Source organism: Lampris incognitus, chromosome 11 (assembly GCF_029633865.1).
Source record: "Lampris incognitus isolate fLamInc1 chromosome 11, fLamInc1.hap2, whole genome shotgun sequence".
Taxonomy (NCBI): Eukaryota; Metazoa; Chordata; class Actinopteri; order Lampriformes; family Lampridae; genus Lampris; species Lampris incognitus.
The window spans coordinates 4384912-4400412 of NC_079221.1; the positions used below are offsets into that span (position 1 = coordinate 4384912).

The 15501-nt window shown below is 42.7% G+C and overlaps 1 protein-coding gene across 1 annotated transcript; it reads right to left on the bottom strand.

Annotated features, from left to right (window-relative positions):
* Nucleotides 1-277: 277 nt before the first annotated feature.
* spc25 (SPC25 component of NDC80 kinetochore complex) lies at nt 278-14443 on the bottom strand. The gene is made up of 7 exons (XM_056289702.1): nt 14433-14443; nt 4868-5043; nt 3929-3994; nt 3441-3587; nt 3119-3223; nt 2710-2805; nt 278-408 (listed from the first exon to the last, which is right to left on the bottom strand). Exons 2-7 carry the CDS (start codon nt 5019-5021, stop codon nt 281-283), a joined length of 696 nt encoding a protein of 231 aa, XP_056145677.1. The 5' UTR covers nt 5022-5043; nt 14433-14443; the 3' UTR covers nt 278-280.
* Nucleotides 14444-15501: the final 1058 nt, after the last annotated feature.

Consider the following 15501-nt stretch of genomic DNA (forward strand, 5'->3'; position numbering starts at 1 on the left):
CTAGCTTGAAGTTTTTGCGTTTTAAGTAGGTAATTGTAGATGAGCATATGTCTGTTTAGAAAATATTTATTCACAGGGTTTTTTTGTATGTACACTTTTGAAAGCTGTTAATCGTAGAACATAAAAATTTAACTGTAAAACATTAAACTTGATATAAACTAAAATATCTGAGCATGAAACGTCTCAGCTACTTCTGTACAAAAACAAGAGCATCACTACAAGCGCCTTTGTCCCATCCAGTCATTCCAGCCCGTGCACGTGCGCCTGCGTTCTGGAGCGCTTAAAGGCAACGCGCCTGACAGACGAATTCTTTCCTGACGTTTGCCAGGAAGGCTGAGAAGTTATTGGTCTCCTGGAGTCTTTTTTCCAAAGCAGGCAGGCACTCGATCGGGGGGTCACTGGACAAAACTGGGGCGAGAAGAAAAAAAAAATGTCGGTTTAATTAGTTCTTCACAGTGATGGACACAAACTATAAATTCACATCATTAATGTGACGGTTTTTACCAGACTGCGTTGTTTTTGCTTTCCGTACAGTACCGCTCAGTGACATGTTTATGAATGTTACCTGCTGCAAGTGTGTGTGTGTGTGTGGGGGGGGGGGGGCGGCTTAAAAGAAATGAGTATGGGGTCTATTGGTGCCAAAATCCAAAGTGTTGTTATATAGCAACTTGTTGCACAGTATTTACTGATGAACTGATGTGAGCAATCCTGTCACAGTACATGTAAGCCCTATTTCACATGTGATTTCGGAGTGTTTTAATGCATGAGCATAAAACTGGTTTTACACATATGTCCTAATTCAAAGAAAGTTGAATGGGTTCATGTGGAGACAACGCTTGAGACAAACGTTTCGTCTTCAGTCTAAAGCAGCGCTTCTCAAACCTCTCCTGGAGGACCACTTGTCCTGCATGTTTTAGATCTCTCCCTGCTCCAAACACAGCTGATTTAAATGATCAGTTTTATTATTAGGCAGCTTCGGGAGCTCATAACGAGTTGATCATTTGCATCAGCTGTGTTGGAGCAGGGAGAGCTCTAAAACATGCAGGACAAGTGGTCCTCCAGGAGAGGTTTGAGAAACGCTGGTCTAAAGTGCCTGCAGGATCCCCACCCTTATAAACCACACAGCTGCATAATGACCCAAACCAACGATTAATTTTAATATGCAAATATGGGCGTGACCATTAAGTAGTTTCAATGGCCATGTGTACTACTCACAGAGGATTTGGGAATGTTTGCAATCACAGCATTGTAAGATGGTGACGGATGTACTCTTGACCTCCCCTCAGTTCAGGGATGGTCATTCCCTCTTCACATAGAGTACATCTGTCACCGATCTGTCGAGGTATGGACACTGTTTGGCATCCTGCTCATCATATTCTTCATAAATTTTATAATTCCATTATAATGTTGTATTGTGTAACTTGTGTAAACACAACATCATTTGACGTTGTCCGTCTTGGGAGAGAGATCCTCCTCTGTTGCTCTCCCTGAGGTTTCTTCCTGTTTTTCCTCCTTGTTAAAGGTGTTTAGGGAGTTGTTCCTTATCCAATGTAAGGGTCTAGGGCAGGATGTTGTGTTGCTGTAAAGCCCCTTGAGGCAAATGTATAATTGGTGATATTGGGCTATACAAATAAAACTGACTTGACTTGACTTAGATGAGTGATGAAACGTATCTGTCAATACACGTTATGTCCAGATGAACTGATTCAACTTTATGTGATTTTCTTACCTGGATTACTGAGCATGCATAAAGACATGTGTCCTGACTGCTGATTATCAAGGCTGACATCTTGCTGTGGTAACTGTCATGGTATCATTTATATAGCAAATGGGAAAAGCTGATGTTGACTTAGTCTCAAGCCAAATGAATGCATTGGGGCAGTTTACATCTTTAGGAGATGTGTGGCACAATGTGTTATAACCACATGGGGGGGTTAACTACTAAGCATTTGCCTTTTGGAATGTCTGAGATTATAACTAAATCTACAGGTTAGCATGTTGTACAGTACTCTAGTTATTGGTTGAACTACAAGATGGCCTTTTCATTTCAGTTTCAAGAGATGGTTACTAGTGGCGGGGCAGAAAAATGTGGATGAAGACAACAACATAGCATAGGACATGGGTGGTAATGGAAACCTATATACGCACTTGAAATATTTTATGGCAGCCCGGGAACCCATGTCACAATTCTCCAGCTGTGACAAACTCAGGTTACTGCCAAAAACGTCAGATTTTTTAACATCTGGCTAATGACAGCTCACAGTGGAGAAACTTGCTGGTTGCATCACTGTGTCATTCAAATCAATAAGTTGGGGCTACATCCGAACCAATCTCAGTCTGTAACGTTACTAAATAAAGAAAGAAAAAAAATTGAAAGAATGTTTTTATGTCAAGAACATGTTTTGCATGTCTTGTAAAGGTGGCCTTGTGGTGATACACAATTGAGGGTAGATTCACCAGGGGCTGCTGCTCCTTTAAGGCAGACATTCAGAGTGCTGACGTAGGCACTGCTTAGAGTTTTCGGGGTGGAGCCATGTTTGCAGCAGCCTAGCGGTTAGCTGGTTGCCACGAGAGATTGTGCTGTATCGGTGTCGTTTTGTGTGGCGAGTAAACGGAATTGACTCAACTCGATCTCTCCATTTCATCATTCCTGCACTCCCACAGCCTAATATATATGCAATGACTTTTTGTCCTCTCTTTCATACTTACTCTGGTATATCCCATCAGCTTGAATTCCCATTATGAAGGTGGATGCATAATCTTCTGCGGGGTTGATGTTGCGGAAAATAAATTGTAGCTTTTCACCTTTCAAATAAAAACCAAACAAGCAAACAAACAATTAAATCCTTGAACTAAAAATTAATTTTTCCTTTCTTTTCTTGCTTTGAAACCATTCAGCACTGTTTTCAGTAGATGCTTGCTAGCTAGCTAATCTGTACCAGCATCAGCTTTAGCAATATATCACACTTGTTTGAACTTACAAAGAATCAATTTCCTGTCAGACTAATTTTATTCACCTGCACCCCCCCCCACACACACACAAAGACAACTGCTGTCTTATATTAATAAGTTTTATCAAAACTGTTGATGATTTAATTGTATGCAATATGGGCCTTACCCCGGATTTTTCTGATCTCCAACCCCAAATGTTCCTGAAACACTTCTTTGGCTCTGTTGAGATTCTTCAGTTTCTCTTTGTTTACTTTTTTCTGAGATTCCATCACTTAGGAATAAAGAAAAGCATCAGAATACAAAGCATCAGAATAATAGACAACATTTCACAGATGTCTTTGGGATGTTTTTTCAGTAACTGTTAATGACCAAAAATGGAGTTAACATGTATTATGCAAGACAATATGTGGCCAAACAGGATCTCTTTTGAGTGTTCTGATCATCAAACCCAGAAACAGTATGAAGACCGTTTTTAAATATCAACTTACACTTTTTCTTCCTGGCTTGCTCCTCTCCGAGTCTCTGTATCTTCTGGCTCAGGTCATTTTTCCGTTCCTCCTTTTGCTTGATGTCAGACAAGGTCTCAGAAATTGAATCCTGTTTCTGCTTAACTGATACAGCCATGTGTTCCAACTCTGATGGAACAAAAATTGCATTAGAGTCCTTTGCATTTGTTTTGTAGTAGTGGGTCCAAATACCAAGTAAATTCCAATTGGTACTGGAGCAGAATGTGAAATGTAAGTATTACAATATCACTTTATTTCTCTCACAAGAACAGGTAAAAATTGTGCTTTTTCGATTAGTGAAGTACCCAAAAATAAAAATTTAAAAAAGGGTTTTAGTGCTACCATTAATATGAAACCAAACTAAAAAAATATTTCAAACCTGCAGATAAAAATAAACAAGGAAAAACTGAGTGATTGCAAATTGGCCAGTTGAAAAATGTATGGAACTACACAGAAAACGTAAAGCTTACCTCTTCTGTATGCCTGCACTGTCTCAAACATTTTTTCATCATCCTTAAATTTCTTTGAACATGTATCTGGGAAAGAAAAGGGGGAAAGTACTTAAAGCACCTTCCTTTTTGATACTTAATACAACTGATGTATTGAGGACAATAGCTAATTCATAAATACGCAAATAATAAAATAGATGCCATAAAAGAAAATTATACACTGCATACAGTTTTGCCCTCAACACAGCAGCAAAATGTGGAAGAAACAGGCAACAAGTACACTGAAGGAAAAGGAAAGATGTAGCGAACAAGAAGATATGGCAGACCAAACTCATAAAGGAGCTTTTCCAACAAATATGGCAACATCTATAACTAAAACTCAGGTTCAACCATGTCTTTTGTCCATCAGAGACGAAGGTGCTGAAACAACACCACTAACCACTGTTTCAATTTGGATGGATGCTGAAACATGAGTGCAGTTATTAGCATCACTGTAGGTGTTAGTGAGCCAACAAAAATGAGGCTTTTCAGAATTGTAGCTTGAACCATTATGTAGGTTACAATTTAGATCAAATTAATATGTCATGATTGGGCAACTGATTGTAATTAGGGCCGAAATAACTATTAAAAGAATTTCACATTTCCCATCAAAAACAAAAACACCCGTATTTCCCTTTAACTAACAATCCAATAATCCAAAAACTATGATTTAATTCACTTTGGACAGTGGTATCTGTTGCTGTACAACAGAATTATGAAATTAACGAAGGAGCCACATTCAAGAAGCAAATAGTTGTAAAGTAGCACACAGACTCGGCTCTCCATGACTGACCTAGTACATACTACAGCCTATCTACTACATGCTACATGTTTTGAAATTTAACAACAATTAGTGTTGAATAACACAGAAAAAAAATTAAAACAGTTGGTGGAATGTAACAGGAAAAATCAAAACCATACCAAAGGCAGATTTCAAAATCTGTTTACTGGAGTGGTACAACTCCAAACATGCTTCGGTTATCTCCCCAGATGTCGTGACAACAAGTTTGTTATGCGTCTCCTCCATTGATTTGCTGAACAACTCACAGACGTTTGAATCTTTAATGGAGGCCATGGTGTTCGAATGATGGATTGATCTGTGATGACATAATACAGAAAAAAAGTTTATTGGGTGCGGGTAATTAATAATAATAATAAACTTTATACAAAGCCTTTCAAAACCATGTTACAAGGTGCTTTACAATACAAGATAAAATAGTAAACACAGTCAAGATAAAAACAAAAACAAAGCACAAGACCTCAGATCTGCGTTACAGAACAAGGTAAAACAGTCAGGACTCAGGATAAAGATCACAAGAACAGAAAACACAGAACCCGGTAAGACAAAAGCGGATGATTAAAACAAGTGATAAAACTGGCCAACAACACATTTACTCTAAAAAGCCTTCCTGTAAAAGTACCAAAGAAAGTTGAATCAGTTCATCTGCATACGAGGTTTATTGACAGATACGTCTCAGGGTAAACTGACTGCAGGTATTCCCCCCTAATAAACGATACAGTGGCGCAACATCAGTTTCATATGCAAATATGGGCGTAATCATTAGCTAGCGTTTCCATGGCCATGTGCACTATTCACAGAGCATTTGGCCATGTTGTCAAATCTCAGAGAAGCACATGCAGAAGTGACCTACTTACATAGCCAGCATGCGGACCGGAGACGGGCCCTTTAAGACAGTGGGCGGGGCTAGCGAGGGGCACTGTGGGTAGACACGAGGGGCGGTTTAATTAGCGTAAACCCGGGGTGACCAACCAGCCGTGAAGTCGGTCGCAAGATGATTATGAAAAATGGAGTGAGAGTTTGAAAATAAATAAATAAATAAAACCGGCTCGTGTTCACATCTTGATTGACGGAGAATCTGACTAACCACCAAGAGGCGAGGTCTGCATTAGCCCCGTATCAGATAGAGCATCAATCAAGGCATCGTCGGCGAATTAGCGTCTCGCTCGCGAGCTGTGACGTATGGAGGCGTAACCTTACGTTCACCGGCAGCCTCAGAGGGGAGACGAGTTGAGACTAACTAACGTTAACCAGACCCACTTCTCTCTCGTTTTCTTCTGTGTGTTCGGAGACAAACAGCAAAAACGGCAGAAGCCAAAAGATCGAAAACTTCTCATTTCCACAACGAATGGGAGGAAGCTTGTTTTTTTTCTTTCTCGTTTATTCCAACGAAAACTCCCATCTGTCTGATGAGCGACGCTAGCTAGTGAGGCTATACTGAAGAGGGGTCATCTGGAGCGGTGCACAACAGCTATGCTAGTGTGACCCAGTGGTTCTCCACCTTTTTGGGGTCCTGGACCCCCTGCGTATTTTTGATCTACCCTGAGGACCCCTCCACCTGATTTTGGGGGAGGGGGTTGCAATTTGATAGAAACAGTAGAAACTGCATTTTAAATTGCGTTATAGCATTTATTCACTCTTTGGGGCAAAAATAAGAGCTTTCAGTTGTAACTTAGATATATGTAACAAAACAGAATTCTTATGCAGTAACTTTCAGATATATGTAACAAAACAGAATATGTATTCAGTAACTTTCAGATATATGTAACAAAACAGAATATGTATTCAGTAACTTTCAGATATGTGTAACAAAACAGAATATGTATTCAGTAACTTTCAGATGTATGTAACAAAACAGAATATGTATTCAGTAACTTTCAGATATATGTAACAAAACAGAATATGTATTCAGTAACTTCCAGATATATGTAACAACAGAATTTTTATGCAGTAACTTTTAACAATGCAAACGGGAGCGAGATCTCTTATTAAAATACAACAAATTACACTTGTGAAACAGATGTAATTAGAGAAAAAAGTCCTGTTACCCTTTATAGTTTAGGTAGATAAAGGTCTCGGTCACATTTGAGTAAAATAACCCTATTTCTATAAATGTCATAGGATCTTTTTTTTTAAAGATATTTTATTTTCACGGACCCCCTGCAATTACACCACGGACCACTAGGGGTCCGCGGACCCCCGGTTGAGAAACACTGGTGTAACCTATTTTTCTGCCCGATGCGGGATTCGATACGAGGTGTACTGCGCCACAAGGCGACGTCACTAACCGCTTGGCTAAAGGGTCAGACTCGTTAGCTAGTGGCTAACGTGTCTTATTAGTAGTTTACAGTCGTCACCCTCCCCGGAAGCGCGCCCTCGCGCTTTGTCATACCGCGCTCCGAAGAGACTTCTGAGGATCCGCACACTTCCGGATCCCACCGCTGCCACCAATGTAACCGAGGGTTTGTAGATGTCGCCTATACTGTATGAAACTATAAAATAACAAATACGGAGGTTCCACTTTCACACGAGGACCACGTTACTTGGATTCTTCCCCCAACCGCACTCCACGGCAACAACACTGCGTACAGCACTTCCGCTCTTTCTTCAGCCTTCAAAATAAGAGCTCAAGGCATATACTGTGGCAACAGCTTATAACAGGAACTTAAAATCACTAACAGGCAAGTCCAGAAAAACTGGTTACAGTAGCTTTCCCAGGGGAAACGGCTCTGCCAACCGGAAGACTGCAGGAACTGAAGTCTCAGCTAGCGGCGCAACAGCCAAGCTTTCCGAGCCCCAAGGCCAAGGGCAAGGCTGCAACGACAGCATCGTACGGCGTCGGCCATGCTCTTGCTGTAAGAACTCTTCCAAAGACGGCGGAACTGTGAAGGAGGCGTCTGTCGTAGCTGCGGACGCACTCCGGTGATTTCAAGAGCAGAACGGGCACTGTGCACGCCATTAGACACGTCCAGCTACCCCGGAATACCGCCACACGGCGCTGTGAGGAAACGGCCGAGGGTCTTCACGAGCACCGGAAGGAGGACGCCGAGGCGTGCGCGTGTTCCCCCTGCAGTTCCACGAGCCAACCGATACGGTAGACGAGGCACCGTCGTTAGAATGGCCTCTGGAGACACGAGCGCAAAAGAAGAGCTGCTCACCATTTTGCCACCTAAAGGAAAGACTAGAGGCGAAGATATTTTTCAGGCATTCGTGGAATTCGTCAACCAGAATAAACTGCTCATTTTTAAACTCATCTCCATTACAACCGATGGCACCTGCTATGGTAGGCCCTACTAATGGGTTTGTTGAATTGTGCAAGCAAAGTGTTTTCTCCCGGACTTCCTTAATTATCATTGCATAATTCACCAACAAGCGCTGTGTGGGACGATCTTAAACATGAAAGAAGTGATGGATATTGCTAAGAGATGTGATGGATATTGCTAAGAGAAGTGATGGATATTGCTAAGAGAAGTGATGGATATTGCTAAGAGAAGTGATGGATATTGCTAAGAGAAGTGATGGATATTGCTAAGAGAAGTGATGGATATTGCTATGGAGATTGTGTGCTCGGTTAGGGCAAGGAGCCTACAGAGGAGGCTATTAGACCGGAGCAGAACACAGACCTGTTGCTGCATATGGATGTAAGGTGGCTGAGCAGAGGCAAGTTTTTTGGAGAGATTCAGTGAGTTGTTGCATCAAATCAGAGATTTTCTCAAGCTCGCTAAACATGTTGAATATACACAGCTAGGGGACAACAAGTGGCCTTTGGATGTGGCATTCCTAGCCGATCTCGCCAGCACGCGGAATGAGCTGAATTTAGAACTACAGGGAACGGATAAATATGTAAAAAAACATGATCAGCTCAGTGAACGCGTTTAAAAGCAAGCTCCAACTTCTGTCAAGTAGGCTGCAATGCAGTGACCTGCGAAACTTTGCTCACGTGCAGGCAGAACTTACACGTCAGGGTAACGACACAGCACAGCTTGGTAATGCACATTGAGGAGCAAGTTCAGAGCTGCTTGTCAAAGTTTGACAGGCGCTTTACTGACTTTGCATCCATTGAACCTGTTGCCAGCTACCTGTGTTTTCCATTTGGAAGTACTGACGTGCATGGCATCGCCTCCAAAGTGGCATCACTGTTTCACCTGGACAGCCCTGCTGTGGAGAATGAGATCCTCACACTTCAAGCTGACATTGAGATTAAATCCAGGGCAACACAAGGGATGAAGGGAGCATTCTGGGAGCTACTGCTGCAGGACAAGTACCCCAACCTACGGAGATGTGCCATGAACTTCACAGCACTTTCTGGAACCTACCTGTGCGAATCTGCCTTTTCTCACATGAAGATCAAGTCGAAGTACAGATCCACAATGACAGATGACCGCCTTCTGGCCTGCCTAAGGCTTGCAACCAGCTGCTACAACCCTGACTAGGAGAAACTAGCCTCCTCCTCCCAGTGCCAGCGGTCCCACCAAGGTAGAGAATGACATTTATTTCTAGAACAAGGAGGGGTAGGAAGCGCTGCATGGGTCCAGTGGCTTAATGGTGACAGGTGCTCTTCAGTATGGTGGGTAGAGAAATAAGGAAAAATGACTGAAAACTGAGGCACTCCGTAAACCAAAAGAGATGGAATGTATTCACCCAAGGGCAAGGCAACAAGGAAAGTGGAAACGCGTCAGTCTTGTTGCCTTGCCCTCGGGTGAATAAATTCCAGTTCTTTTGGTTTACGGGGTGCCTCAGTTTTCAGTCAGTTTTCGACATTTATTTCTGCTTTTCTAACAGAGAACTATACTGTGTAGTGGCTGTATTATGTTCTGTTTGTCTCCAATTAAAGTTACATTTGTATACTATAATTGTCTGTCCCAAATTGAGCGAGTGGTCCTCTCGTACAAAGTTTAACAGTGGAAAACAATAAATATGAGTCTGAAATTGTTTTTTTAATGTTGCGAACTGACTTCTCTTTTCTTTTTTGTAAAAACTGGAATAAAATAGTCCTCTCTTTTCGCCCGCTGGCCCGTTAAGAAAGACGAATACCCCCCCCACGACGGGTTTAGCTTGTTAGAATACCCCCCCCAACGACGGGTTTAGCTTTTTAGAATACCCCCCCCCGAAACGATGGGTTTAGCTTGTTAGAATACCCCCCCACAACGGGTTTAGCTTGTTAGAATACCCCCACCCTAAACGACGGGTTTAGCTTGTTAGAATACCCCCCCGAAACGACGGGTTTAGCTTGTTAGAATACCCCCCCGAAACAATGGGTTTAGCTTGTTAGAAAACCCCCCCACAACGGGTTTAGCTTGTTAGAATACCCCCACCCTAAACGACGGGTTTAGCTTGTTAGAATACCCCCCCGAAACGACGGGTTTAGCTTGTTAGAATACCCCCCCGAAACAATGGGTTTAGCTTGTTAGAATACCCCCCCCACTGAAACGACGGGTTTAGCTTGTTAGAATACCCCCCCCCACTGAAACGACGGGTTTAGCTTGTTAGAATACCCCCCCGAAACAATGGGTTTAGCTTGTTAGAATACCCCCCCCACTGAAACGACGGGTTTAGCTTGTTAGAATACCCTCCCCCCAGAAACGACGGGCTTAGCTTGTTAGAATACCCCCACTGAAACGACGGGTTTAGCTTGTTAGAATACCCCCCCCCCTGAAACGACGGGTTTAGCTTGTTAGAATACCCCCCCCCCAGAAACGACGGGCTTAGCTTGTTAGAATACCCCCCCTGAAACGACGGGTTTAGCTTGTTAGAATACCCCCCCCCCCTGAAACGACGGGTTTAGCTTGTTGGAATACCTCCCCACTGAAACGACGGGTTTAGCTTGTTAGAATACCCCCCCTGAAACGACGGGTTTAGCTTGTTAGAATACCCCCCCCTGAAACGACGGGTTTAGCTTGTTAGAATACCCCCCCCCCCTGAAACGACGGGTTTAGCTTGTTAGAATACCCCCCCCTGAAACGACGGGTTTAGCTTGTTAGAATACCCCCCCCCCCCCAGAAACGACGGGTTTAGCTTTTTAGAATACCCCCACTGAAACGACGGGTTTAGCTTGTTAGAATACCCCCCCCAGAAACGACGGGTTTAGCTTGTTAGAATACCCCCACTGAAACGACGGGTTTAGCTTGTTAGAATACCCCCCTGAAACGATGGGTTTAGCTTGTTAGAATACCCCCCCCCCGAAACGACGGGTTTAGCTTGTTAGAATACCCCCCCACTGAAACGACGGGTTTAGCTTGTTAGAATACCCCCCCTGAAACGACGGGTTTAGCTTGTTAGAAACCCCCCCCCTGAAACGACGGGTTTAGCTTGTTAGAATACCCCCGTTTAGCTTGTTAGAATACCCCCCCCCCGAAACGACGGTTTTAGCTTGTTAGAATACCCCCCCACTGAAACGACGGGTTTAGCTTGTTAGAATACCCCCCCCCCCTGAAACGACGGGTTTAGCTTGTTAGAATACCCCCCCCTGAAACGACGGGTTTAGCTTGTTAGAATACCCCCCCCCCCGAAACGACGGGTTTAGCTTGTTAGAATACCCCCCCCACTGAAACGACGGGTTTAGCTTGTTAGACCCCCCCCCCGAAACGACGGGTTTAGCTTATTAGAATACCCCCCCCCCCGAAACGACGGGTTCAGAGCCCTAGAAAGAGAGCGTTACGTCAATGAGGGGTCAGAACGTGAGAGGGTCACGTGGTTCACGTAGCCGCCGAATAGTTCCAAACGAAGCTTGGCGGCTCATTTAAATGAACTGCTTAGCGCCATTTCTAGTAGCTACTAGCCAATATGTTCGGATTTTTACATTTATATATAGATATAGATATATTCCAACGTGACACATATTCTATGCGCACTGTTTGGAACCATCCGGGGCTCCCATGATCCGCCATTGCTGTTATATAATTGGCCCATCGGCGTCTAGGGAGTTGACGTGACTCTCTCTGTCTAGGGCTCTGGACGGGTTTAGCTCGTTAGACTACCCCCCCGACCCCACTGTACGTCGTGGAGGGTCAAGCGATTCATAAATATTCCGCTGGGTCGGGACACAGTTAATGGCTATTTTCTTGTTAAATGACCGGGTTTCTGTGCTACATACTATGCCAGTGTTTCTCAACCGGGGGTCCGCAGACCCCTAGTGGTCCGTGGTGTAATTGCAAGGGGTCCGTGAAAATAAAATATCTTTAAAAAAAAGATCCTATGACATTTATAGAAATAGGATTATTTTACTCAAATGTGACTGAGACCTTTATCTACCTGAACTATAAAGGGTAACAGGACTTGTTTCTCTAATTACATCTGTTTCACAAGTGTCATTTATTGTATTTTAATAAGAGATCTCGCTCTCGTTTGCGTTGTTAAAAGTTACTGAATACATATTCTGTTTTGTTACATATATCTGAAAGTTACTGAATACATATTCTGTTTTGTTACATATATCTGAAAGTTACTGAATACATATTCTTTTTTGTTACATATATCTGAAAGTTACTGCATAAGAATTCTGTTTTGTTAACTATATCTAAGTTACAACTGAAAGCTCTTATTTTTGCCCCAAAGAATGAATAAATGCTATAATGCAATTTAAAATGCAGTTTCTACTGTTTCTATCAAATTGCAACCCCCCTCCCCCAAGATCAGGTGGAGGGGTCCTCAGGGTAGATCAAAAATACGCAGGGGGTCCAGGACCCCAAAAAGGTTGAGAACCACTGTACTATGCGACCAGTCTGCTAAGCAACCTACTTTTTTTAAGCAATACATTTACTGAATTTTGTTTGCAAATTACATCAAAACAAGTAATAGCACAGTACAGCAAACATTTTCACCCTACCCCCCCCCCATAACCCCGTCCCTATAACAAGTAATACAATTCAAAGCAGGGTTAAAGAAGATAATAAAGATAAAAATTAAATTAATAAAAATAATAAAATAAAATAATAATAACAATCATTTCTTTCACAGACTGATTAGAGGGTGTGGGGTTTTTTTTCCAGTTGCTTTTACGCATATAAACAATCAGGTAGAGTTGTTCTACTCCCCCAGAGCTTGTTCTTGCTGAAGCAAGTTACCAACATTAGTATTACGTCTTAAGAAGTACAGAAACAATCCCCAGATTTGATCAAAAACACTGTGTTACGTCTAACAATATACATGATATTTTCCACTGACATGTTTGAAGCCATTTCTTTAACCCCCCATACCAATTCTTGGTCCATCTAAGCCAGTGGTTCTCAACCTTTTTGGGGTCCTGGACCCCCTGCGTATTTTTGATCTACCCTGAGGACCCCTCCACCTGATCTTGGGGGAGGGGGGTTGCAATTTGATAGAAACTGCATTTTAAATTGCATTATAGCATTTATATTGGGGCAAAAATAAGAGCTTTCAGTTGTAACTTAGATACAGTTAACAAAACAGAATTCTTATGCAGTAACTTTCAGATATATGTAACAAAACAGAATATGTATTCAGTAACTTTCAGATATATGTAACAAAACAGAATATGTATTCAGTAACTTTCAGATATATGTAACAAAACAGAATATGTATTCAGTAACATTCAGATATATGTAACAAAACAGAATATGTATTCAGTAACTTTCAGATATATGTAACAAAACAGAATATGTATTCAGTAACTTTCAGATATATGTAACAAAACAGAATATGTATTCAGTAACTTTCAGATATATGTAACAAAACAGAATATGTATTCAGTAACTTTCAGATATATGTAACAACAGAATTCTTATGCAGTAACTTTTAACAATGCAAACGGGAGCGAGATCTCTTATTAAAATACAATAAATTACACTTGTGAAACAGATGTAATTAGAGAAAAAAGTCCTGTTACCCTTTATAGTTTAGGTAGATAAAGGTCTCGGTCACATTTGAGTAAAATAATCCTATTTCTATAAATGTCATAGGATCCTTTTTTTAAAGATATTTTATTTTCACGGACCCCTTGCAATTACGCCACGGACCACTAGGGGTCCGCGGACCCCCGGTTGAGAAACACTAAGCAACCTGCTTCCTACGTTTGCTGGCTGTCAAGTTTCCAACACGTTTCCAGAAAGTGAAGTACTTCTCATCCCTTCATGCACGGGTTCCCAAATGTCAATTACAGTTCAGCCTGAAGTGAAACATCTACGAATAACAATATCTACAAACATGTCATTAGAAGAAGGAGAGACGTTAATATTTCTAATCGTGAAGAGAGGAACCCCCAGTGGAGTTGGCGGAGTCGTCTAAAGCAGAAAAGGCGTCGCCAAATTAACTTATTCTGATTGTTAAATGGGGTGGTGGGTTTTTCCTCAATGTGAAGCGCTTCGGATGTCTAGAAAAAGTGCTATATAAACGTAACGATTATTATTATCAATAATGATAAACGTAAGAGATTACGTACCGCCCAGCCAGCCGGGTGGGTGGGTGTGTGTCTTTGGCGAGACGTTAAATCTTTACATCCTTCACACGAAGTGCCTCGCTAGCTTAGCATGCTAACGCTACCGCTAGCCACCAGCGGCGGCGGCGGAAGAGCCGTTGCGACGTTACCGTCCGACGAAACTAGCCGAATATTCAGTCGGTCTTTGAAACAAAAAGGAAACGTGCTTGAGTGCTGGAACCACCCGTTTTGTTTTGTTTTATCCTGAGGCCGAAAACCAAAACAAGACCAACAAAGGAAACAAGTCTCGTTACCTGAAACCATCTATCCGGTCCGGTCACTGTTTTCAAAAAACCCGCGGTCGCCTCGGGTTTCTTCCTCCTCCTCGGGTTTATTGGCGGCTGTAAACAACAATTTGGCGCATTACCGCCACCAAGTGGACTGGAGTGTGGACCGGAACGTCTATTTTAAAAAAAAAGAATTCTCTTCTCTTCTCAATCAAACTAGTTATTCTAAGATACTGAAATAAAATTCGATAAGTCTCGTTTCTTGAGTTCCTTTGTAGAATGTCTGCTAAGTTCAGTTTTAACTCTTAATTTCGAAGGTTTCGAATCAGATTCCTTCTTTCAAGTCAAAGTCCATCCATCCATTATCTGTACCGCTTATCCTGCTCTCAGGGATGCTGGAGCCTATCCCAGCAGGCGGGGAGACGCCATCCCAGGGCCCCCCCCCACACACACAATTTAGTACGTCCAATTCACCTGACCGCCATGTCTTTGGACTGTGGGAGGAAACTCGCGCAGACACGGGGAGAACATGCAAACTCAACACAGAGGACGAACCGGGATGACCCACCAAGGTTGGACTACCCCGGGGCTCGAACCCAGGACCTTCTTGCTGCAAGGCGACTGCGCTGACCACTGCGCCACCATGCTGCTCAAGTCAAAGTCAAAGTATCTTTATAGTCCCTTACAGGGAACTTAGTTTGCGGCCAGTACATATAAAACCCTCACACAAAACATACAAGCACCAAGGCAGAATTGACACATCACTGATGGGCAACAAAAAAACAACAGGACATGGTGGGCGAGGAGACCCAAAGGAGTTCAGATATACAGACCATGGAAACAAGCGACCTGCAGACTACAGATGAACACTATCTGCTATTTAACAGTTGGATGGCAGGGGGGACAAAGGAAGCCTTGTACCTCTTAGTCCTAATACAGGGCGTCCTCAACCGACAACCTGAGGGTACCAGCCCAAACTCTGACCAAAGAGGGTGACCTTGGCACTCCAGAAGGGAAGCAGCCCTTCTGACCACCTTCCTATTATAAAGGTCAGTCAGCTGGGCTTTGCTTCTCCCTGAAATCCTGCTAGCCCATT